The 26,923-nt window shown below is 35.2% G+C and overlaps 1 protein-coding gene across 3 annotated transcripts in view; it reads right to left on the bottom strand.

Annotated features, from left to right (window-relative positions):
- Col4a5 (collagen type IV alpha 5 chain) overlaps positions 1–26,923 on the bottom strand; it is a 240,158-nt gene that overhangs the window by 15,333 nt on the left and 197,902 nt on the right. Inside the window, exons 38-45 of one of the 3 annotated variants that reach the window (XM_045140190.1) lie at positions 17,080–17,160; positions 16,387–16,485; positions 15,231–15,281; positions 13,602–13,787; positions 11,859–11,868; positions 3,979–4,120; positions 1,472–1,544; positions 339–410 (exon numbers count right to left, since the gene is read on the bottom strand). In XM_045140190.1, coding sequence (XP_044996125.1) covers positions 339–410; positions 1,472–1,544; positions 3,979–4,120; positions 11,859–11,868; positions 13,602–13,787; positions 15,231–15,281; positions 16,387–16,485; positions 17,080–17,160 — 714 coding nt within the window. The remainder of the gene's footprint in view (positions 1–338; positions 411–1,471; positions 1,545–3,978; positions 4,121–11,858; positions 11,869–13,601; positions 13,788–15,230; positions 15,282–16,386; positions 16,486–17,079; positions 17,161–26,923) is intronic. The other 2 variants (XM_045140191.1, XM_004659142.2) reach the window with 2 other exon arrangements.

Below are 26,923 nucleotides of genomic sequence, written 5' to 3'. Positions count from 1 at the left end.
CGCTTGCCTGTGAAGCCTAAGGACCATGGTTCGAGGCTTGGTTCCCCAGGTCCCACGTTAGCCAGATGCACAAGGGGGCGCACGCGTCTGGAGTTCGTTTGCAGAGGCTGGAAGCCCTGGCGCGCCCATCCTCTCTCTCTCCCTCTATCTGTCTTTCTCTCTGTGTCTGTCGCTCTCAAATAAATAAATAAATAAAATTTAAAAATATATAGAATTTAAAAGATTAGCAAATTATGAATTTAGACTGTGATAGCTTGGGTGAAAGAAAGAATGGAAACATTCAAATTCTTTAGTATGTTTCATTATCAGTTATAACAAGCCTCAGGGTTAATTCTTACCTGGGGGTCCAGTAAGTCCTGGTTCCCCATCTGGGCCAGTTGACCCTGGTACTCCAATGGGTCCTTTCATTCCTACAAAGATGGTATATACAGTTATGGCTGAATCTGGAAGGAAGTAAGCTCCAGATGCTTAGCCCACATAGTGCTAAAAACTGTGATATGAGATACTTGGCAATGGCAACAACACTGCAAGCAAGCAGAGGACCCTGCTATATGCAAGCAACCATCTTTACAAGATGTACACACCTGTTGTGCCTACCCTAGGTAGGTAAGCAATGGCTTTCTGATTGGCTAAGATATCTGCTCAGTGAAAAGGAAACCACCTTAGTTGGAACTGGGAACTGAGTTAGAACCCTATGGAAAATCCAAGATTATGGGCTCCAATGAGAAGCTTCCACTAGTCTTTGTCCAAAAGTGAAGCCACATACATCAAATCTCTCTAAATTAATAATGATTATACACTTAAGCTATCCTGATCTTACTCTACATTAGAGAATCTGTTTTTTCTATTTCAGAGACCAGTGAGAACTGAGGACAACCAAAATCTATCAATAGGTAAAGGATAACTGAATCTCTATCAGCAGGTGAACCACCCCTCACACAGTAGCTGGGGCCCAGGTGAAAATACAAAGGAATTGGGGAGATCAGCAAGAATGCTGCTTCCCTGGTAGGCCTGACAACCTGCACCAGGGTGATGGACATAGACACTGAGGATACTCAAAATGCACCAAGGTAGAAGTCCAGAAGCTTCTGAGAGTACAACACTAAAGTAGACTTAATGCACATCCACCAAGGCTCAGGGAATTTTGCAGAAGAAGGAGCAGAAAGAATGTAAGAGCCACAGGTAGGAGGGAATATCCAGAGACACTGCCCCACCCACAATGACTGACTGTTGCTCTCACAACTCATAACTCACAATTCTATGGTGAACCCCAGCAATCCCACTGAGGGCCCTCAATGGAGTGGGGACAGGGAGGAGCAGAATGGTGGTGCCAATACTTGATGTGTCCATACAAAGTTTCAACTTAAAAATACAACCAGGCCACAGCTTTTATTCAAATAGGAAAATAAATAGTTTGTTCTGAAGGAGTTTATGATACAAAGAGTCACCTCAAAATATCCCTTCCCAATACCTGGAAATCCTGGAACACCAGGGAGACCAGGATCTCCTTTCATTCCATTGAGACCTGGCCGGCCAGGATTACCCTGGATAAATAAAACCATTAGTGTTAGAAAACATAGAACTTACATTATAGTATAGGTATGATTAGAATCACACATGTAGAAATGATAAGTTTGACAGACTTGGTAAATGTATTGTAGTAGCTATTAACTAATTTAGTTCTGGAAGCCACACAAAGTGTGAACAGCAAAAGTGTGGACTATGGTCAAGAATGAATATAAAAGAAGAATATAGAATGGCAAGGACATTTAAGATGCTACTGCACTAGACTAAGCATGGGACAATAAAGCCTGTAGGAATGAAAAGGGATAAGAGTGTATTGTTATGCAAAAATATAAAGAAAGCGATATAAAAAGGGGGAGAGGAAAGTGGAAGCATGTCAGAATGTCTGTCATAAGATAGAGCTTGAAGTGGCTATTAAATTCGAAACAACTTATCACAATAAGTAATGACAGTTAAAAAATTATAAATCATTGAAAAAGTAATCAAATCATATGGATTATGAACAATAACTATGTAACTAAACAGGATAGAAGGGGTAGTTTTCATTTGTAGTACGGCTAACTGGTATATAGGAAGGTAGTGCCAGCTTTGTAAAATCATCATGCTATTATCCTAGTAGAAACTCCTTAAAGTAAAACTCATTAGTTGATGTTAAATCTAAGGAGAAATTTTGATGAGGAGCAATAGTTTTGCATGGTCTTAATTGGTCTTATTATAGTTTTGCTTCTTAGATGTGAGGGGAAAAAATAGCAAACATGTAGAGGAGACACTAAAGAACAACTTGATTAAGTTATCAAAATTGAAGCCACAAAGGACATGTGGATAGGCATCATGGGCCTCTTTAGGTGCTACCCTGAGAAGGACATAGCATCACTCATTTAATTTTCCTGCTTGAATCTAATTAGAAAAATAATAAATAAGTAATAAATGAATCTAATTAGAAAAATAATATTAGACAAAAAAGGAGTCTTCAATTTTTATATTTATATTTTGGTCTTTTAGAAGCAGGGTCTCATTCTACCCCAAGCTGACCTGGAACTCACTCTGTACCACCACGTTGACCTCAAACTCACAGTGATCCACCTACCTCAGTCTCCCGAGTTCTGGACTAAAGGCATGTGCTGCTACACCTAGCTTGAGTATTCTTTTTTTTTCTTTTCTTTTTTCTTTTGTTCTTTGAGGGAGGGTCTCACTCTAGCTCAGGCTGACCTGGAATTCACTATGTAGTCTCAGGGTGGCCTTGAACTCATGGCAATCTTCCTACCTCGGCCTCCCAAGTGCTGGGATGTGCCACCATGCCTGGTGAGTATTATATTTTTAAAGTGAGGCAAGGCTACATTTTTTAAAGATAAACATCATGACAGGAAAGAAAAAAAAACGTTTAGAAACTATTCCATATTCAAGGAGTCTAAAGAAATGTAACAATTAAAAAATGCATGGTTTTCTCTAGAAATGCTAAAGTGGACATTGCTACATCAGCTCATATAATTTCAAAAGAAAAGGTAGACTTTAAGATATTATATCTTTGTTCAATTTTGTGAAGTTGATAATTATACTGTGGTTATATGAAAAAGTATCTTAATCTTAGGAACTATGTACTAAAATGTTTAATGGTAAAGTCATAATAGAGACAACTTATGCTCAAATGACACTGGAAATGTGTATTTGTATAGGTATTTGTGCACACAAAGGCAGAGAACAAATGGTGTTTTGCGTGGATTGTACATGAAAGAAGGATTAGCTAATAAGTGAATATAAAATGAATAGTCATAGGATTAAATTTCAAAATCTAGGTAGCTAGAAGAGTGATGACAAGGAAAATAATAGATATTGGAAACCCTAAGGACCACTACTTTATAGGTAATGTTTACTGTCATGAAGAAGCTTTCACAATTAGAAGTATGGACTATCAAAGTCTACCAACAATGTGCTGTAATGAGTGATTGTAGCTTTGAAGATCCACAAATTATTTTATGACTCTGGGTAATTCAAACCGAGGTAGAAAGTATATGAATGAGTGAGTAGGTTACTATTATCTTGGTAGAAGATAGAAAGCCACAGTGTCAATTTTCCTCAAAACACAAAGCAAAAGTATCTAGTGGAGCTAAAACTTGACATGAATTTTAACTCCAAAATCGAAACTCCCACTCACCGTAATGACTTCTTTATGGGTGACCTCATCCTAATGTAAAGCTCTTCGTATAATTTTTTTTTTTTTGTTTTTTACTTTTTGAGGAAACCTTTTTATTGTAGTAGACCAAAGACCCTTACTTGGAAGGCTATAGGAAACAGCCCTCTATTTTCTCACTAATTCATCAGTTAGCCATGTGGTGCACACTAATAATATGTGTCAGGTTAGAACTCTCATTCTGAATCTTAGTGCTCTCTCTCTCTTTCTCTCTCTCTCTCTCCCCTCCCCCCCCCTCTCTCTCGGCACTGATTCACATTTCCTACCGGGATTCCTGGTGGTCCTTGATCTCCTTTCAAACCAGGTAGGCCAGGTTGCCCAGGTGGACCTGGGTTTCCCCTTTCTCCTTTAATACCTCCATTTCCAGGGAGACCTCTAGGACCTTCTGGACCTGGTAGACCTTGAAAATGTACAAATGACCACATTTTAGTATAGCATAAATGTCAATGGTAAGTTTGACACACAGGACTATTTTAAAATGCAAAAAGATATTGTTTCAATATAGTACTTTTAAAATTTATTTTAAAATGTTTTCATAGACTGGGGCTATAGCTCAATGGTGTATGTCTAGCATACCTCAGACACTGACCAGGTTTGAATTCTCAACACTGTAAAATGAAACTTTTTACATTATAAATATATTTAAAAAAATAAGGAACTCTGAATGTATGTTAAGAGCAATTCAAATAAATTTAAAAGGAGATTCTGCTATATTTTAATGTGTACTTCTAAATACAGAGACCATGTCTGTTAAGCAATACTGTGCATGTAAAGGGCAAGGCCTTTTTTTTTTCAAGGTAGGGTCTCACTTTAGCTCAGGCTGACCTAGAATTTACTATTTAATGGCCTTGAACTCACAGTGATCCTCCTACCTCCGCCTCCCAAGTGCTGAGATTAAAGGCATGTGCCACCACGCCCAGCAAGGGCAAGGCTTTTTGCAGTAGCTCAGAAATAGGTGCTCCTTGCTTACAGAATATTTAGCTCTGGCTGAGACTAAATAAAGAACAACCTATCTTTAGCACTTACATATTTTCTCCTGCAGTAGTCTGGTTTTTTTTTTTTGGTAATTGATTTCAACACAAAATGAAAATATGTAGATATTATTTTAAAGGGACTATACCAAAAAAAATGTAAACACTTTGTTGGTGTTTACATAAGAACAAGGGGTCTTTATGACAAAAGTTAAACTTTGTTTACTGCCTCAAAATATGACTCAGAATCAAAGTCTGTGCACTGACAAGACAGAATGGCACAGTGACTAAGAATACTGGATCTGGAATTATGTTGCTTGGTTCAAATCCATCTTAACAAGATTATTAATTTCTTCAATTTTAAATTCTCTTCTATGAAATGGAAACAAGAATCACATCTCTTTTTACAGATTGTTGCATGGCTTAGTTCAAATATACCAGATAGGGTTTTCTAGGTAAGTTTGTTAATTGGTGTAATTTAAACATCAGGTAACAAATAAGATTAAAACAAAATTAGACCATCTCTAAACTATCCTAATAAAAATGATACGATAAGATTCATGATGGGAGAAAGAAACCTTAACTCTCTCTCAGTTTGAGTAGTTACTAAAATATGGCATCATTAGAAGAAAAAGCAATGCTCTTTTTCAATTAAAAGGGAGTCTTACAAGTTCTTTCAGACTTTCTGTTTCATGTGCCTAAAATTTAAATTAATGAATTACTAATGACATTAGGGACATATGAGTTTTATTCTTAACAGTATTCATTAGATTCTTTGACTGAAAATAGCCACATTTCAAGGCAATGTGAGGCAAAAAATCAAGAAAATAAAATCCATATGTAGAGATTTTAAGTGACTCAGATGCTTGACTAAATACATGTCTAATGCAATCAACATGGCAAAAGTAAATATATATGTATATAAAATTCAGCATGTCTTTACAGAGGATTGTTCATTATAAACAAACCACACAGACTTCATATCATACTCAATTATAAATAAATCACACTACCTTCACCCAAATTTCAAAACCCAAACAGATAGTATTTAAGGATAACATCACTCTTCAATGACTTCTGAATTATAGCAAATAACAATGCATTTTTCTTATCACATGTATAAAGCATTAGAAAAAAAGAACTGACCAGTGAAGAGTCTAACCTTGAAAACCTGGGAAGATCAGAGTTCACCAAAGCCCAAAGATCGATGTTAGCAGTATCAGACATCACACAGTACAAAACAAGATTCTGAGTTAGAAGTGGTTCACATTATAGCACAAATTATACAACAATCATCTCTTTTTGTACATTTACAGCACAGGCAGGATGAACCAGGAACATACAGGAGTATAGAAAGCTCAAGATTTTGAAATAGAGCTTATTCTAGAGAATAAGCTATTACTCATCAATCCAAATGGAATAAAAGGGGGAGAAACACTATTGCAAATATCATGTTAACATTCCTACTGTGACCTTTCCCAAAGTTAGTTCTGGAAGACATTAAAATTAGCATGATATTATCATTTCACTGACAGGCTTCATTTCCTTTAACAAAGGAATAATTGTGTAATATATATTTAAGTATATCTGAGCCTCTACCATCCTTTAGTCCAACCATGAAACAAACAAATACGCTTATGTTCATGACCCAAAGTGATCACAGTTAATGTTAAAAGCTTCACTGGTAAATAAAATATTGAAAAAATCACTGGTGACTGAATAAAAAAAAGAGGACTATACCATAATATATTGTATTTTTGTTTGTTTTACTTGAATATTACTCCATGAAGCTACATTTTATTTTTTTTCATCATTCATCAGGAGGCCATCTTCTATGTATTATAGTTGTAATAAGTAATTAAGGAAAATAAGCCAATGTATATTGTACAACAATGAAATAGAAAATAAAGATTCAAATTTTACAATGATATGAAGGCTATCAGTGAAGGGGTACATGAAAATATGTTGGCATGCAATATCCCACTCCAGACCATAGAAAACATTACAGCTAATTTAAATTATTCAATGTACATATTAATTCAAGGCTATTCACTATTAAAAGGATCATTGCAAAACAAGATTAAAATCCTACAAACAAAATACTTTTTGGTTAGTGTTAATTGACTATAAACACAATTTCCTTTATCTTACAAGTCTTGCTATGATTTATAAACATTGAATTTATCAAAGAATACATATATGTATATATATATTTTTTCAGAGAATATATTTTGCTAAGGCACTAAGTCCAAGCTGTTAGGAGACCTTGGCACTTATTCTTTAAATAATTGCATGCATGCATGCATGTATGTGTGTGTGATGAGGCACAGTAGGACCCCAGAGCATCTTGCCACTGGCTGGCTTAGGAATTGAAACTGGGTGGCAAGGCTTAACAAACAAGTGTCTTTAACCACTGAAACGTCTTTCCGGCCCAAACTTGGAACTTATTCTTGACTCTACTGCTAAATAACTATTTCACTTTGGGAAATTACATCTCTGTGTACATAATCTCCCTTATATAATTATGTAATGATAAAAATCAAATTTCAAAATATAGATCTAGTGTCTGCCATGTGCACAATGCTAAAGAATATCCACATGAGTAAGACCCAAAGTCTGCCTTCAAAGAGATTATAATAACAGCATCATATATGATGTATATTATGGGGTGATCTCTCTCTCTCTGTCCAAAATTTAAAAAAAAATGAAGTATTTGATAATTTAAGATTTGGAAAGTTGACTTTTGTTTGTTTGCATGGTTTCATAACCATAGACAACTCAAAACTTTGGAGCACAGTTTGGCCGCATAATTAATTCAATGCATAAAAAATCCTACATAACATCATTAAGAGTTCCAATGGCAAGAATTCATAGATCTCTTCCATTGATATGACACTGTAATGATTCAGCAATAAAAAAACTGTATCACATCATAGCAAAATTTCTAAGACTTTAATTTCTAAAAGGTTTCATATTAATGAGCTATATGCCAAATCAATTTTGTGAATGAGGCTCTCAATCCTTTAATTTTCATATCACCTAACAAAGTTTAACTGAAAAACAAAATGAAACAAAAACTTACAGTTATATACATAAGTGCTAATTATTACTAAAGATAAACTGATGAGCCAACTGGTATACTTTAATTCTAATTTCCACTTTAAGTTGTCTTCAACTGTTGAAAAAAAAAATACCATAGAGACCAGGTGCTAAAAATTGCAATTCAGAGCAAGTTTGGTATATGAGAAGTTGTTATATTGGTTTAGAGTAAACTGGATACTATTTTGTCCTTTTCAAATATATTTTAGTGTTTCATTAAAAAAAGAAATTTAGGGCTGGAAAGATGGTTTAGTGGTTAAGCGCTTGCCTGTGAAGCCTAAGGACCCTGGTTCAAGGCTCGATTTTCCAGACCCCATGGTAGCCAGATGCACAAGGGGGTGCATGCATCTGGAGTTTGTTTGCAGTGGTTGGAGGCCCTGGTGCTCCCATTCTCTCTTTCTCCTCTCTCTCTCCCTCTCTCTCTCTCTCTCTCTCTCTCTCTCTCTCTCTCTCTCTCTCTCTCTGTCGCTCTCAAATAAATAAGTAAACAAGCAAAAAAAAAAAAAAATTAAAAAAAAAAGAAATTTAGCCAGTCGTAGTGGTGCATACCTTTAATCCCAGCACTCGGGAGGCAGAGGAGGCAGAAGGATTGCTGTGAGTTCGAGGCCAGCCTGAGACTACATAGTGAATTCCAGGTCACCGTGGGCTACTGGTAGTCTAGTCTAGGCAGTGAACATGGCAGCACAATTCCATGCAAGCTAGACAAAGTAGGATTTAAAACTACTTCAACATACTTCTTAGTCTTCTGTTTAGCATTTTGATAGTTAACTTGAACATACTAAATCTTAATCTACTTAATGAAGTCTATTAAAGAGGAAGAAATGAAGTTATTAGGAGCTGATGGAGACTGAGGCAACAGAAAATAACAAAGTGAATATAAGACCCAGATAGCTAGAGCTAAGAGTCTTCTAAAAGGATAGGAAAAAAAAAAAAAGATCTATTACTGTATTATATTTGTAGCTGGAGATCAGATTATGAAAATCAAGCCTTTGTTGATGGATGATAGATAGGGTGCTACAAGTAGCATAGTCACTTAACTGAGTATGGGGGAGCCTCAAGTTAGTTCTCGTTATGTCAGTAACTAATAGTATTGCCTTGAGTATAACCTCTTTGAGTCTCAATTTTTCTGTGTGTGTGACAACCACCCTGACCCTGATTAACCTTTATACAGGCCTCTGTGCACCAACTTTTTAGTTTTGCCTCATCCTCACATGCTGTTGGTTTTGCTTATGAAGGCCAGTCACAGCACAAATCCTACTAAATCAGTTTAGCAAAATTCATTCTCTAGTATCTCCTAGCTTCAATATTTGATCAAATTCCTTATTTCTCACTATTGATTTTCAATTCTTGGGTCTTCTTTAGCAAGTATCTTCTTGTTAAGTCAGTTTTGCAAGAATATTTATGCTTTTGTAAAAAATTTTTGAGTGCATGTTGTGATGTGGTGTGATAAGGCAGTGGTATAGGTGGTGGTAGTGGTGGTGGTGGTAGTAGTAGTAGTAGTAGTAGCAGCAGCAGTAGTAGTATGTGTGTGTATGTGGTGAATGCACTTGTATATGTAGATGTACTCACAGATGCATAGAAACCAGAGGTATCCTTTGCATATCCTCCTCTTTTGCCCATTCACTTATTCCATGAGGCAGAGTCTCTATCTCTATCTGAATATGAGCTGCCATTTTAAGTGATTCTATGGTCCCTGCTGCCCACAGCATAACAGCTACATGTGTATGTGGCCATGCCCAGCTATTTTTGTGGGTGCTGAGGAATCAATCTAAAGTGGTCTCAGGCCTTTAAGGCCCTCATGCTTTCACTAAGCACTTTTACCTGCTGATCCTCCACCCTAGTGCTTCCTGCCCTTTTACACTCTTCTAATTTTCTATCATTAATGTACTCTTTCCACCCATAGGTGATAAGTTGTTAGGTGTCTGTTTCTCTTATATTTGAAGTGCAATTTAGTCACTCCCTTGTTGAAATAGCATGCATCTACTGAAGCTGTCTTGAATATAATGTCTTGACATTTTAAAATAAATATCTAATGAATAATTTCTTTTTTATATATGTAAAGCTTAGGACCTTTCTATTTCTGACATTCTGTGGTTAAATGAAACAGCTGGTCTGCAAGAGAACACCTACAAGGAAGCTTCCGTTGTTCTTTGCCTACAAGGAGAGGATATGCCCATTGAAATGTCTTCTAAATATCTGATTACCCCCTTTGATCCATGCTGTTTTTACTCTTGGTTAGATAATCTGATTTCTACAGATGACAATATCAGGGAGAACCAAGACCCATCAGTATGAAACAAAAAGAAGGCCAACTACCTAGTACAAAATGATTCATCTATATCCATCTGTCAGGGCCCAGTATTACAACAGAAGTGGCAGATTAAATATTAGTGCTGCTCTCACTGCTCACCTCCAGGAAGATGGTGGTGGACACTCAGGAGACTCAAAACTCATCAAAGCAGAAAATCAGAAGCTGCTGAGAGCTCAACCTGAAGGAGTCTTATAACACTTCCTCCAAGACTCAGTTAATTTTGTGGAAAAGGGGACTGAAAGAATGCGAGGGCTGTAGGATGGGATGTTGTATTCTGAGGAACTTTGCCCCCTGAAAAGACTGACTGGTGCCTTCATGACACCACAGTGATTATTGATAAACCCACTGAGGAGGGCCCTCAGTGGAGTTGGTGTTGGGGAGAGGGAATACAAGAGTATAACCCAAAAGGAATATGACCAATTAAAAAATGAATTTCAACTTATCTAGAGCTAGATGGCTTCTCAAAAGTACCTAGAATTATTTTTTATTTCATGAGAAAAAAGTGCCAGATTTGAGATTAGACTCTCCCTCTTTTTAATTACACTCTACAAACTTTAAATGGATTTTTTCTTATCTATCAATCTATCTATCTATCTATCTATCTATCTATCTATCTATCTATCTATCTATCTATCTATCTATCTATCTATCTATGAGAGAAAGAAAGAGGCAGAGAGAGAGGGAGAGAATGAGTGGGCATGCCAGAGCCTCCAGCAAAAAAACTCCAGATACATGTACCACCTTTTGTATCTGGCTTACATGGGTCCTGGAGAATCGAACCTGGATCCTTTGGCTTTGCAGGCAAATGTCTTAGCCACTAAGCCACCTCCACAGCCTGGGACTCCATTTTCTTGAATCATGAATATGTTCAAATACCTCTGGCTCATGTTACTAACAATTAGGTACAAATCTTTTACTAGGAATTAATGATTTTCTACTGGTTAATTCTTCAGAATTGTTCCCTGAAATATTTGTTTTCATGTATATAATGAAAGTATGAGCATGAGGGTCTAGTCTATGTTAGTTGCATTGATTTTCTTTGTACTTTGTAATATTGGCTCTTCTTCACAGCAGTGCAGTTTAGAAATATGTGACAAGCCAAAATGTAATGAAGTTTGAAAACTTGCCAGAGTAATAACAAGGTGAAGATTATATATTTACAGGATTGGATAATCCATATTATTGTTTTAAACATGTTCTTCAGAATGATAGTTCAATTTCATTTGCATTAAAAGATAGTAAAGCAAAGATAAGAAGATGAGCTGGAGTGATGACTTGATGGTTAAGGTGCTTGCCTGCAATGCCTAACAACCAGGGTTCAATTCCCCAGTACCAATGTAAAGCCAATGCACAAAGTGTGCATGCATCTAGAGTTTGTTTGCAGTGGCTGGAGGCCCTGGTGCATCCATTCTTTCTCTGTGTCTGTCTCTCTTCACTCAATCTTTCTTTGGTTGCAAAATAAATAAAATTAAGGAAAAAATTTTCAAAAATTACACAAAAATATGAGTAATTAAATAATGTGGGACATTCCAAGAGAAATTTTGTGTACTACAAGTTTCTTACAACTTAGATATAGCCTTCATGCAAAAACTGAATTGGCATATATACTCTTAAAATATATTCAAATACTTGAAAACATTAGGCATATATATGTATACAAATACTCATATATGTATATATACACACATACATAAATATATGTACATAGGTATATAAGAAAAGTTTCAAATTTCATGCAGTTATTACTTTGTAGTTAAGGATCTAACCTGTAGGACCTGGGTAGGGATGAAAGTTCACCAAGGCCCAATGTCATCATTAACAAAAAGGAAAAAAAAATATCAAAACTGTTAGAAACATCAAGAAATGAAAGCCATTATACTAAATACTTTCAAGTTAAAATTTATTTTAATAAAATAATATTCTGAAAGTACATAATCATGCATCTGTATAGAAACCAAATTATCTCCATTTAGCATTAATAATAAAATGAAAATAGTATGTGTATCCCAATTTAAAATTTACAAAACTCATTTTAATGCTTATTACTATGAGCTCAGATTCAGAACAATGTTAAGAATAATTTGCTTTTAAACTTCATTTTAAATAAGTATTTTTAAAACAAACTAAGAAAAATACACATCAGATATGTTTTCTTCATCTGAGTAGTTTTATTATTTTTTGATTAATATTTTAATGCGCCTTTGTGACTAATGGTTTTAGGTTGCAAACTTTAAAGTAATGTTCATCAGTGAGCTCCATTGCTAGTAAGAATGAATTATAAGAATGCTAATTAGAATATCAAAGGGATAATAGTTTGGTTTATTTGAATAATAGCATGCAAAACACAGCAAAATACTTGCTTTAATTCTTTACATTTCATGCAAATGAGTTTAACATAGCTGAGACCATTTCACTGGTTTTCTCCAATAGTAAACAAAGAGTAAGCCAATAATGCATCCTAGGAGCAACCAAGTCAGATCACACTGAACTCAAGTTTTGAAAATGATTCTCTGGACCCAATATGTGATAATATTTAATCCATTTTAGATTACATATTAGTAAAATTAACCCATTGCTTGCAGTTTTACTGTATTTACATATATTTTTCATTTCAAGGTGCTTTTAACAAATAAATTTATAACTTTTAAATAATAAAGGTCAATTACTTCCTTTGCTCCTTTAGTCTTAGATATCTTTTTAAAAATTCAACAAGGACCAAAGTTTTCATTATCAGAAAAAGTAAATATTAAGACTTAGAAATATGCTAATAACCTATGATCAGTGACTGGACTCAGCAACATTAACCCAGGATGAAAATGATCATTTTCATATTAGTAAGATGAAATGACAAAGCACAACACAAAATGAAAAGGTGAACTTGGATGCAAATTTGAGTTACTAGAGCAGTGAACACATATAGATGAGGGACAGACATAAGGCTGGTCTGAAGAGATCGCCAGTCAATTTGAACATGCTATGATGCTGAAGATACATTTGATTACCTAGTTCCTAGAGAAGATCAAGTTTATTATTATTATTATTATTATTATTATTATTATTATTATTATTATTATTGTGCCAGGTGACATTTGTTGATCATGTGACAGAACCATAGCAACATTTCTGGTAGGAACCACAAGCATCTATTGGGTGACCACTAAAATGATTTCTGTGATGACATGCTGAGAAGCTCACAGTTAAAAATGCAGATGGCATTTTGCTGCCAGGTTATCAGTATATTTTTATCTTTAATAAAACCACCAATTCATTTTCACCTTTTGTTCATCCAAGCAATTTTGTTTCACTTCTTATTTGAATAAATGAGGAAATGCATTACTGAAAAGAGCATATTAAATGTCATAGAAATGGATGGAGCTAGTTTAAGTTATTTTCGTATAAAAAGTTCTGTCATTGTAAATTCTAAAGTCCTAAAGACTGAATAACCTGGCAGCAAAATAAAATAAATGTACTAGTAAATAGATCTTTCCCCTACCACTCATGAACATACCTGGTCTCCCAGGAGGGCCTTGGGGTCCAGGGTTGCCTTTAGGGCCTTCCAAAGCTGGAGCAGGAGAACCAGGAGGACCTGGAGGACCCTGAACACCAGGGAAACCCTGAAATCCTGGCTCACCCTTTGGACCAGGTAGGCCAGGATTTCCTGGCATGCCCGGTGAACCTCCGTCACCCTTTTGACCTATAAATAGATTGAAATTAGAGAACATATTAAACCATACTGAGTTATTAGCTTCCCTTTAAGGCTAATACTAGCTCTTAGAGGATTAACAGAACTAAGTAGAGAAATTTCTACTTCAAATACATGTAAAACATGTATTACTATTAAATACATGAAATAAAAGTTTTGTTTATTAGAAGCATATATGAAAACATATAGAAATAATGTCAGTACTCTAAAATATAACCTTTGTATGAGAACATAGACCAATGATCACATTACCAGTAGTTATGAGGGGGCAAAAAGAAAAAAAATAAAAAAGTATAAAAAAAACCTTCAAATATATGTTTAAGATGGATGAAGACAACTCCTAAGAATTTTTTTTGATCTAATTTTAAGGCTAATGAAAGATATGGACATTCAGTGACTGCCTATATATCCCTGCACAGCATTATATCTAAACTTTATGATCATAATCCAGACAAACTGTTCTCAATATTTTCTGTACCACCAATACTTCAATGTCACAAATTGGCAACATGATCATTTTGATGTTGTGTTCCTGCAAAAAACATTAGAATTTCTAGCAGATATGTTTAGTTTAAGAAAAGCCCCTGAATACTAGTCAATGGTCAATTCAGCACATAAGCATACATATCTGTCATCACTCAATCTTACCGCTGTTTAACCCTCACAAGATTAAGTACTAGAGAGGAAAGAAAAATGAGTATGCACATGTATCCATCTGTGTGTTTAAATGGAGTTCCCTCTGTGTCCTCTTGTCTCCTCTTGTCTTTTCTCCTCCTCTTCCCTTCCCCTCTCCTTTCCCCCACTCATCTTCTCTAAACAGGATTTTGCTATGTTGCTCAGTCAAGCTGCTAACTCTAACAGACATATGATTCTCCTTGTCTCAGCTTCCAGAGTGCTCAGATCATAGATGTGTACAACCATGTTTAAGATGGATGGAAGTATTAAGATTGTGTTTTTAAGAAATACTTTAACTTTAATCATTGCTATTGAGTTCTACAGAATTTCCTTATGTTACTTTTGTATCACATTCATGGTGAGGAAAGAATGATTTTCTCAATAAAATAATTCCTAAAAATCTCATTTTGTATTTTGTCTTCTTTGTACATCATTTCCTTAGTATTTTTAGTAAATTAAAGAAGACATTGAAAGTTCTATGTTTTCTTATTTAAATACACACACACACACACACACACACACACACACACACACACACACACACACACACACTTTATGCCCTTGCCCTGCTCCTGTTTCCCTGGGACTCGGATCTTATAGTAAGTTGGAATAACAACTACTCTAAGGTCTAACTCTAGCTTTGAATTTTTGACGTTTGCAGACTTTTGCTATAATTGTGAATGATAGATATGTTTAAACAAATGTATTGGAGAATATTTTCATTCTATGGTGGATTTAGAATGTTTCCCCAAGGTTTACCAGAAAGTCCTGGGAGTCCAGGGGGTCCTGGGATTCCGAAGCCTGGTTGGCCTGTTATGGTACAAAACAAAACAACATCAGATGAATAAAAATTACTGAAATGGTGACAAATTACTTCATTTAGATTTTAAATCATGTGTTACAGTGTACTTCCAAAATTATAGCCAATTAATTTCTCTCCTTTTAATTTTGTTGTTTTATTTTATTTTTTGGCATGTGCGTGTATGTAGAGTATGTGTAATGTGCTTTGTGATGTGATGTGTGTGTAGTGTGTGCATATCTGTGTGCACATAGGGAGAAAACAGAAATATGGAGAATGCTGTGTATCCTATTTTCATACATTCACCTGTTTCCTTGAACTTCCATTTGTTGCCGTTTTTTTCAGTCAACAAGTCCAAGTTATTCTGTGATATCCATCCCACAGAACTGGAGTATAAACTTACTTGGCCATGCCCAACTATTTATGTGGGTGCTGGAGATTTGAACTCAGGTGGTTCTAGGCCCTCCTAGGTACTCATGCTCGAATAGCAAGTGATCTTAACCACTGAGACGTCTGTCTCCTAATTCCTTCTCTTTTTTTTCTTTTTCTCATGAGTCCTTCCTTCCTTCCTCCTTCCTCCCTTTCTTCCTCCCCCCCTTCATTCCCTCCCTCCTTACAACCCTACCTTCTTTCCTTTCCTTCTTTACTTAATTTGCTGGTAAGAAAACACAGGTCTTTTGCACACATATGATCTGCATCTGAGCTACATTCCATCCCCAGAATACTGATTTCTACCACAGAACAGTTTCAACATGAGTAGACTATATATAGACATGTATTTAATATGTGATGAGTATCAACTATGTATCTATATACTAACATGAAAAAAATATAAATGAAATATAGATTTCATAATCAAAGAGAGAAATTTGAAAAATATGGGACACTTCTTTATTGTAAAACTTTGGACAAGTTTTGGATTTTTTTAAAAGGAAGGTAATTGTTCAACAAACTTGAACTAGTATTCACAGGGTACAGAAAAAGCATGTATTTAGGAAGGGAAAGGCATATGGTCACTTAGTGAGAAAGAATAGAGACACAATTTCACTGCAGATAGGAAAGCACAAATTAAAGCAGACGAGGAAAAAATTATTAAAAGTGAAAAAAAAATAACACCTGGTTCTCCCTTTTGTCCTGCTGGTCCTGGAATACCATCTTGACCTGGTTTGCCTTTCTCACCTGGAGGTCCTGGTGGCCCAGGTTGACCTCCACCACCTGAAGAACAGCACAGCATTTTACAACTATCATTCTAACTTCTTTCCATATCCCCCGTTTTCTCATCAAGCTTAAAATAATTCTATCCAAAAGTACAAAATGGTTCTGAGACACTCCATTCGAACATGAAATCTTACAAAACCAAATAATAAAAAGGATGATCAGGACAATAAAAGACGATGTAATCATTTTTTTTTCAGTCCATCGTTTGAATCTGACTTTATACCATCTCAGAGTGATGTGAGTGGTGATGAGGTGCCATATAGGACTCATTTGGTTCAAGACAAGTGATTCACCTTAGGAGTCAAGAAATATCTTGTCATTCTAAAAAAATATCACAGCTTCTGTTTTCTATGAAAATTTACTTGAACTCTCTCTTCAAAAATGAGCTGAGGAAATAAGGCCCCAAATAATTTCAGATAATGTTTTCATTAACATCTGTTCACTTCATACCTAGCATGCAGTAATAAGTAAATGACCACTAGGTCTATCTATCTTGAAAATTTTTATACCATCAAATGGTTTAACTTTCCCAAAATGAATATGATAAGTAAGTTAGTTTTATAGGATAGCAGTCTTATTTTCCATGCTTACCTACAGGACCTGGTTCTCCTGGAAGGCCAGGATTTCCAGGTGGACCACTAATACCTTTTGGTCCAGGAAGGCCTGGGGTTCCTAGAATAAAAATCTCAATTTAAAAACAAAGTAAAAAGTACATTGCTTTGAGAATTGTAATTTAAGCTTAAATTTATTGTGTTAGCATTGAAATAGTGAAGAGAATAAAGTAACCCAAATGATGTTGGTGACTGTTAGATATTCTTAAGACTAATTTTAAGTTTGGAATTAAATTATTTAAAGACTTGCATCATTATATATTCATAAACATAAAGAAAATTACTACCACACTTTGAGACAGTGGCTCCTGTGTCCCATACTGGCTTCCAACTTGCTAAGGATGACCTCAAATTTGTAATCCTCCTGCTTACCCATCAGAGGACTGGTATTACAAGCATGTGTCTGGGTTAATAATCATATTATGCTGGTAAAATGTTCAGGATTCCATTATGGAGCCATTTATAATCTAGTCATCTGGTGTTGATGGACATCATATTGTTGTCAGGTTTAGACTATTACTAATGAAGTGACTCTGAACACTTTTGCATAGGTCTACTTATGGGCATATGTCTTTAATTTATCTTGAGAAAACATCCAGGGTTGGAATTGCTGGGCCAAAGAGTAAGTGAATGTTGTGTTTTATAAAAAGACTCACAATTGCAAAGTATGGAAATCCATTGTTCCAGATCATTGCACAATACATGTGGTAATATCAATTGGTTTAATAGCAGCTATTCTGGTACACATATGGTTTTAATATCCTTTACTCTGATGGCTAATGATACTGGTTACCTTTGTATATGCTTATGTGAAATGTCAGTCCAAAGATTACTTCATTTAAATTTTTTTGATTATATGTCTTCTTTTTATATTGAATTATAGAGATTATAGAGGTCATTTATATATCCCAGATAACAGTCAACTATCAGATATGTTTACTAATATTTTTTGGTCTATGGCTATCTTATTCATTTTCCTAATGGTAAATTTTGAGAAACATATGTCTTAAACTTAATCTATTATGCTTATTCTTTTTTCAGTTGTTTCCTTTTTTGTTCTTGTTGAAAGCTATTTTTTTACCTTATTGTATTTTTATACTATTATACAAGTCATTTTATTGCCTGACATAAGTATTTCTCTATACTGATCTATTTATTAAAATAATACTGCCTTAATTACTATATACCTTCAAACTACGTTGTCCAGATCTTCAAACTAGATTTTACTTTTCCAGCATTATTTCTGATTGTCTATGTCCTTTCTATTTATATATATATTTTAGAATCAGTTTCTTAATATTTTCCAAAACCTGCTGGGTTATGAACCATAATTACTATCACTTTGAATGAATGGACCTCTCTGAGGCAACTGACATCTTACTAATTCTGATTTTCTACATTTATATATCATATATATGATATATACACATGAATATATATAAGCATATATGCACATATATTATATATACTTATACATAATGCATGTAGATTCATCCATCTATTTAAAATTTTCTCATAGGAAGTTCTAGCAGTTTCAATGAACACACCTTGCAAATATTTTCTTAAATTTACCCTAAAATACTTGAGGCCAGTCAAGACAGAGTAAGTACACTACAGTCTCTTAAAATAATGATATAATTTGAAGCTAAACAAAATACAAGAAGCAACTAGTCAAGGAATATAAACATTACCACTAATAGGCATATATTGTGAGAGAGGTAAATACTTGAAATAGAATCAGAAGTGCAGTTTTCCATTGTTGAGTAATAAATTATACCAGAGGCAATGACTTAAAATGATGTTGATAATTTCACAGTTTCTATAGGCAACAATCCAGGTACAGCCTAACAAAGCTCTCTGCTTAAGCTGTACTCTTAGCTTATTCAAGTTATTGGCCAAATTAGTTTTCCTAGGGTAACAGGACTAAAGTTCCCATTTTCATGGAGGCTGGTTTATGGGAAGCATTCTGTCTCACAGGTTACATACATTTCTATCCTATGGGTCTTCTCAGTCTGAATAATGTAGATTCTTCCCTTACGTGGAATTTCTCATATTTCCAATCTTTCTGACTTCCCTTTATGCTAACAATTGTAGAAATACTCTCCCTTTAAAAAGCCTATGTGAATATAATAGGCCCACACTACATATTTATGAATCTCAAGGTATACCACTTTAAGAGCTTAATATCTGCAAAATTATTCTACAGCAGATCCTAGATTAGTCTTTGACAGAATAATGAGGATCCACAAGTAGTGGTGTGGAGCATCTTCGAATTCTACCATTTAAATAAGTAGTAAAAATTCATGATATTCTCGGGGAAAGTGGCCAACATCTGCCCAAGCAACTCAAAGTCTAAGCAACTCAGAAGCAAACAACCTCACATGATGCTCACACAAGTGCAATAGTGGCACACAGCCATGGTGGGTAACCAACTGCTCTTGGATTGGCTAACAGACAACTCAGTGGAAAGGAAACCATATCTGGAACTGGGAAACAAGTCAGAATCATATCCAGATAATGATTCTACTTTCCACTGTCAAGCTCCTACTAACCTCAGACTATAAAAAATGTCTAAGCCTTTGTAATTCTCTCTAAATTAATAATGGTTATCTCATTTAACTGGCACTGACATCATCTCCGTTGGAGAATAGGCTTCTCTTTTCCAGATGGGAACTGGACTTGAGGAGATAAAGGACTCAGCACACTCCACCTCAGCCCCAATTGAAACCACAGAAAAATTGGGAAATGAGTTAAGTGGATATTAGCACAAGGGTAATGGAAAAAGCTACTGAGGACACTCAACACCTACCAAACCAGACATCTAGATGCTCCTAAGTGCCCATCAATGAAGTAGATTTAAAATGCTCCTAGCATGGCTCAGGAAATTTTGCAGAAGAAGGGGTAGAAAGATTGTTAGAACCACAAGCTGGGGCATTTTTGCACAGAAATATTGCCTCTCCCCCATAACTGACTGCTGCCCCCTAATGCATGACTCACAATACCCAAGGGGTTGACCTGCATCCCCAGAGAGGAAGGCCTCTTCATAAAAGAGGCAGGGAGGAAGGAAAAGATGATACCAATATGTGATGTTTCCATACAAATTATGTCCATACCTAATAATAAAAAGAAATATCAAATGGAAGCACAATATACTTTTTCTAATGACTGATACAAAAGAGATTTTTCTGTCACCAGACTTCAATACAAGACATATTACATAAAAAGAATTCAAGAGAAATGACCCCAAAAGAGACACAAATTAAAAGTGCATCCCTTATGCCAGATCTAGGAGATACAACTATGACTAAGGGCAATGGAAGTATGCATGCTGTGACAAAGCCTAAAATTCTACTAGTATAGGATCAAACTGATTCTCCATCAAATGAACTACCTGCTAGAACAATATCTGACATTCTTTAAAGAAAGCCAACATAATTTAAAATCATTGTGTTATACTGTTTATAGCTCTCAGCATATGAAATAAAATACAACATATGAATAATCTGTAAAATATGAATCCAGTAGACATGAACAAACAAAATAATTGGATCACTAGTTATTTAGAATGTTGAAATTATCATAAAGTCTTTAAAATATTTACAGTGATATGGCCAAAGAACCTACAAGGAAGAGGGCACATCGGTAGGTAGAATGTGTGCACATATGAAACTATGAGTGCACCAACAGCATCAAAAAATAAGCAAGTAAAAAGAATCTGTGAAAAATGTACATAGTGGGGGCTGGAGGGATGGCTTAGCAGTTAAGGCGTTTGCCTCAAAGCCAAAAGGACCAAGGTTCAATTCCCCAGGACCCACGTTAGCCAGAAGCACAAGGGGGTACATGCATCTGGAGTTCATTTGCAGTGGCCCTGGCACACCCATCCTCTCTCTCTCCCCCTTTCTCTGTCAAAAAAATAAATAAAATATTTTTTTAAAATGTACATTGTGGGTACAAATGGGCATTTTATGGAGAGATAAGATAACTCTAAGAAGAAGCATATGAAGATCAAAGTTTACTTTTATGATGATTAACAGCATATAGAAAAGTTCAGGAGAAAAAGGATAACTAAACTAGAAGTCAGTGAAAGCAGCTATCCAGATAAAAGCAAAGGGGGGGGGACTGAAATAAATAATAAAAAACCTATAGTTAAAGCCTCCATCAACATTGAATGATGAATTCTGAATAATTTACTATACATATAAAAATATTTCCAAAAGGAGAGGAGAAAATATGCTAGAGAGATGGCTCCATGGCTAAAGGAGAGGAGAAAATATGAAAGAAGATCTATAAGAAGGAATAGCTGAAATTATTAAGAGTTATTCAAAATAGCAATCTTATAGGTCCAGAAACATCAAGAAATTAAAGGAAAAATAAACACACATAATAACAACAAAAGAACTATTAAACATCAATGACAGGGATAGGGAAGTAAACCAGTGTTTAGAGATTCTTGCTTGTAATGCCTGACAGCCTGGGTTCGATTCCTCAGTATCCATACAAAGCCAGACACACAAAGTGGTACTCACATCTGGAGTTCATTTGAAATGGCAGGAAAACTTAGCACACCCATTCTCTTCCCCCTTTCTGTCTCTACACAAATAAATATAAATATAATAAAAGGGAAATCTTAAAAAATATCAGTGACCAAACCATTAAATATATCCAGAGGAAAGCCAGATGCAAAATAACAAGACAAGTAAAAAGACACCAGAAGAAATATTTAAACTTGTGAAAGAAACAAATATAAAAATACATTTTCAGGGGTTGGGGTGTAACTTTATGGTAGAGTTCTTCATTAGCATGGAAAAGACCCTTAATTCCATTTCCAACACACACACACACACACACACACACACACACACACACACACACACACACAGAAAGAGAGAGAGACAGAGAGAGAGAGAGAGAAAGATTTAAATTTCTAGTGAAAATACTCTTAAAATGAATGCAAAAGTAAGATTTTCAGGTGAATGTGAGAAAATTTTCACTAGCAAAGTCACATTATAATAAATGATAGTGAAATAGATCTGACCATAGGGAATAATAACAAATGGAAGTTTGATACAAAAGAACTTATAACAGAAATATGCAGATAAATATAAAAACAAGTTTTATTTCCCATATTAAACTCTGCATAACCTAGAGATATTTCAAGTAAAGATAAAGCTGGAGATGTAACTCAGTGGTATTTTCCTACCATTAAGAAGGTCCTGAGGACCATTCACAGCATCAGAAAAAAAATAAAAATAAAACAAAAGGGAAGAAAGACAAAGGAAAACAATAGCAATTAACTGTTTGATTTATTATCCATATATAAGAAAAATACATGGGATGGAGAAATGGCTTAGCAGATAAGAGTGCTTTCCATACAAGTACTAGGGCCTGAGTTTGAGTCCCCAGAACCCACATAAAAAAGCTATTGTGGCTATGTATGCCTGTAGCCACAGGCTTATGCAGGGTGGAGACAGGAGAATGACTGGGGCTCACTAGTGAGCCAGTATGACGAAAAAATCCTCTGCAGCTCCATGTTCAATGAGAGACTTGATCTCATGAAAACAAACCAGAAGGGAGATAGAGGAAGACACCTGATGGTCTTCTGTGGCCTCTGCAAACATGTGCATGGGACATGCACATCTGTACACACACATGCTTATACCATACATACACACAATACACCCCACACATCCCACACATACTCCAAAAAGTAAAATACATGATCCCAATCATAAATGTTGATAAATGAATAGAACCACACTATTTTACATAGCTTATATTATATGTAAAGTAGTACAATATTTATTTATTTATTTTTGGGTTTTTTTTCGAGGTAGGGTCTCACTCTGGTCCAGGCTGACCTGGAATTAACTCTGTTATCTCAGGGTGGCTTTGAACTCATGGCAATCCTCCTACCTCTGCCTCCCGAGTGCTGGGATTAAAGGCGTGCGCCACCACGCCCAGCTTCAATATTGATTTAATATAGAGTGTGTTAAACTAAGAGTACTGAGCTGGACTTTATGACACATACCTTTAATCTCAGCACTCAGGAGGGAGAGACAGAAATAGGAGGATCAGCCTAGGACTACAGAGGGAGTTCCAGGTCAGCCTGAGCTAGAGTGAGAACCTACAAATAAAAGCATTGAAACTTCTGGAATAGTCACTTAAAATGGTAGAAAGAGGAGTTGGGGAGATGTATCAGCAGGTAAGAGTACTTGAATGATTGCCATACAAGCACAAAGGCCTAACATGGCCTAATTGACATTGAGTTCCATTTCCTAACACCCACATAAAAATCTGGATGTGGCCATATACACTGTAATGCCAGTCCTGTAGGGAGTGGAGACGGGAGAATGAATGGGGTATGCTAGATAGCAAGTCTGATAGAAACAAAAACAAACAAACAAACAACTGCAATAACAAAACCAGTAGCCTCAGGTTCAATGAGGGATTCTTTCTCAAGGAAGCAGCAAATGAGTGATAGAAGACAACTAATATTCTCCTCTGGCCTCTGAATATGCACACATACATGTATATACAACATATACAAAAACATCCACACATACACAAGCAGAAACAATAGTAGAAAGAGTTTAAAAGCCCACACAAAAGAGAACAGAATAGAAATGCCCATTTGATTAACCTAGAAAAGAACAAGAAAGGAGGAACAAAGTAAAGGCAGAAAGAAATAGAAAGATACTTGGTTAGCACTCAAGCATACTGACATGAAATATGAGATGGACTCTTAAGATTAAGGGGAAAGATTGTCAGATTCTAAACATAAAGAGACAAATATGTCTGTCTACAAAATTTATTTTCATACAGACCTAACATTAAAAAAAATATAAGATATATATGTATGTGTATATGCTCTAAAGAAAAATTATCAAAACCAAAGGAATGAATAGGAGATGGTTATGATAAAAATATATTATATACATGTATATATGTCAGTAAATATAAGTAAAATTTAAAAAAAAGAATAGATTTTTCTGTAATTATACAAGACTAAATTCCTCAAGGAGCCCTAAATTTCCTTAATTATTTGGATTTTATCTCAATTATGTAAAGAAATATTAGCAGTGTAATTTACTCTTTATAATAAATAGATAATGTGGGACACAAATGTCACACTCATCTCTCAAATTCATTCTTGATAGAAACTGTAAGTTATGAATCAAAAGAAATTTTGAGGGCTGGAGAGAGGGCTTAGCAGTTAAGTTGCTTGCCTGTGAAGCCTAAGGACCCAGGTTTGATTCTTTTGCTCTGGTATCCTGACTGGCCACTGGGTACCAACATTCCTGTTCAGCTGGGTCAGAGGGTACATGGGCCAAAGGACAAAAACTTGTTTCCTTTTAAATAAAATAAAGAGACTCCCCAAAATGGGTTAGACAATAATACAAAAAAGGCAATGAAAGTCAGAAAACTGTGAGTTCCACCAAGGATACGTAGTCCTACAATGGAAGCCTCCAATAAGATCATAGAGAAATCAACAGAAATTCATTCCCAAAATGAAAACACAACAACCAATGAGACCCTGACCAAAAAAAAAATGCTGAACTAGAAGCAAATCATCAAAGAAACAAAAATCTAATAATGAAATTGAAAAGTATTGTTTTCTACAGTGTTCAGCTTTTGAAAGTAGGCTTAACTTGATGAAATGAAACATTAGAACCCTCCATAGAGTTATGAATAAATTGAAGGTGAGTCAAGAAATGGAAGGTCTCAGCAAACAGTTGATTAAACTTAATGAAGAACTGATCAAATGCAAGAATGAGTTCCAGGAAGCATCAAGAAAATCAGAACTCAAATAGACATTGTCCCTCAAGAAAGAGATGGACACAATGCAAAATAATACAACAGAAAACAAAAATCAAATAGAAATTATAAAAACCTCTCTACAACCACTCACCAACAGAGTTACTCATGTGGAAGACAGAACCTCTGACCTGGAAGACAAGACAGAAGAAATTGATTGGGAGGCCTAAAACTTTGCTAACATCAAAAAATCAAGTGAGGAGAATTTGGGGGAACTGTGGGATACCCTAAAATGACCAAATATCTGGATCATGGGTATACCAGAAGGGGAGGAAATCCAGAACAAAAGCAGACAGAAAATAATACACAAAATAATTAAAGAAAAATTTCTGAATCTTGCAAAAGAGAGGCCCATCCTGATACAAGAAGCCCATTGAACATCAAATAGACAGGACCAGAGAATAAACTCTCCAAGACACATCATAGTTAAAACTCTTAACCACTAAATCAAAGATATATTGTTAAAAGCAGCAAGAGAGAAACAACTAACAACATATAAAGGCAATCCTATCAGAATTATGTCAGATTTCTCAATGAAATCTGAAAAGTCAGAAGGGCATGGAATGGAACACTTCAAAGATTGATAAACTTTGACTTTCAACCCAAGCTACTCTACCCACCAAAAGAATCCTTTATAATAGTTGGTGAAATAAAATCTTTCAATGAAAAAAGTCAATTCTATGATTATATGAACACAAAGCCAACCCTACAGAAAATACTTGAGGGAATACTCCACACAGAATAGTCAAACAATCAAATCTCAAGAGCCAACAAGATGATCACAAGAGCCAAAACAGACCAGGCCCAAAATAGTACAAAACACAAGACAGAACCAAACCCCACAAAACATCTCATGGCAGGAATTAATTCAAATCTGCTGTCTTCAAAAAACGTACCTCACCACTAAAGATAGAAACCTCCTCAGGGTGAGAGATTAGAAAACAATATTTCAAGCAAATCAAATTTAAAAAAAATACAAGCAGGTATTGCTGTATTGATATCTAATAAAATTGATTTCCAACCAAAAGTAATCAGAAAGGACAAAGGAGGCAATTTCTTATTCAGCAAGAGAATGATCCAACATGAGCACATCACAATCATAAATATATATGCACCAAACATAGGTGTACCACTGTTTAAAAACAAAATCTACTAAAAAATAAAACAGAAATAAACACCAACACCATCATGGTTGGAGACTTAAATACTACACTATCATCATTAGACAGATCATCCAAGCAGAAAATCAACATGGAAATAAAAGATCTCAACAACATCATAGATCAACTAGACCTAATGGGTATCTACAAAATTCCACCCCAACTCTACAGAATACACATTCTTCTCATCAGGCCATAAAGCATGCTTCCTGCATCATGTAAGATCATAATTATTTAATGCTAAAAATTAACAACAAGAGACACATCAAGAATTCCACCAGCTTCTGGAGATGAAACAACACACTTTCAAACAATGAATGGGTAATGGAACAAATAAAAAAAAAGAAAATTTAAAATTCCTAGGATTGAATGATAATGAAAACACAACCTACCAAAATTTATGGGATACAATGAAGACAGTCTTAAGTGGAAAATTCATAGCCCTAAAGGTATTATTACAAAGATGGAGAGATCCCAAATAGCCTGACTGTCCACCTAAAGGCATTGCAAAAACAAGAAGAATCCAACCCAAAGGCTCGAGATGGAAAGAAATAATCACAGTTAGAGAAAAAATTAATTAGGGAATTGGAAACTAAGAAAATAATTTTAAAAATCAAAACAAAGAACTGGTTGTTTAAAAAAAATAAGAATGACAAACCTTTGTACAATTTGATCAAGCAAAAAAGAGAAGCCTCAAATTAAGAAAATCATAAATAAAAAGAAGAGACAGACATCAATGAAATAGGAATAATCATCAGAGCATACTTTCTAAATGTCTACTCCACATAATTGAATATTATGGAAGAAATGGATGAATTCCTTGACACATACTATCTACCAAAACTAAAC

The sequence above is a fragment of the Jaculus jaculus genome, chromosome X (genome assembly GCF_020740685.1).
Source record: "Jaculus jaculus isolate mJacJac1 chromosome X, mJacJac1.mat.Y.cur, whole genome shotgun sequence".
Classification (NCBI taxonomy): Eukaryota; Metazoa; Chordata; class Mammalia; order Rodentia; family Dipodidae; genus Jaculus; species Jaculus jaculus.
This window is presented reverse-complemented; position numbering and strand designations above follow the sequence as displayed.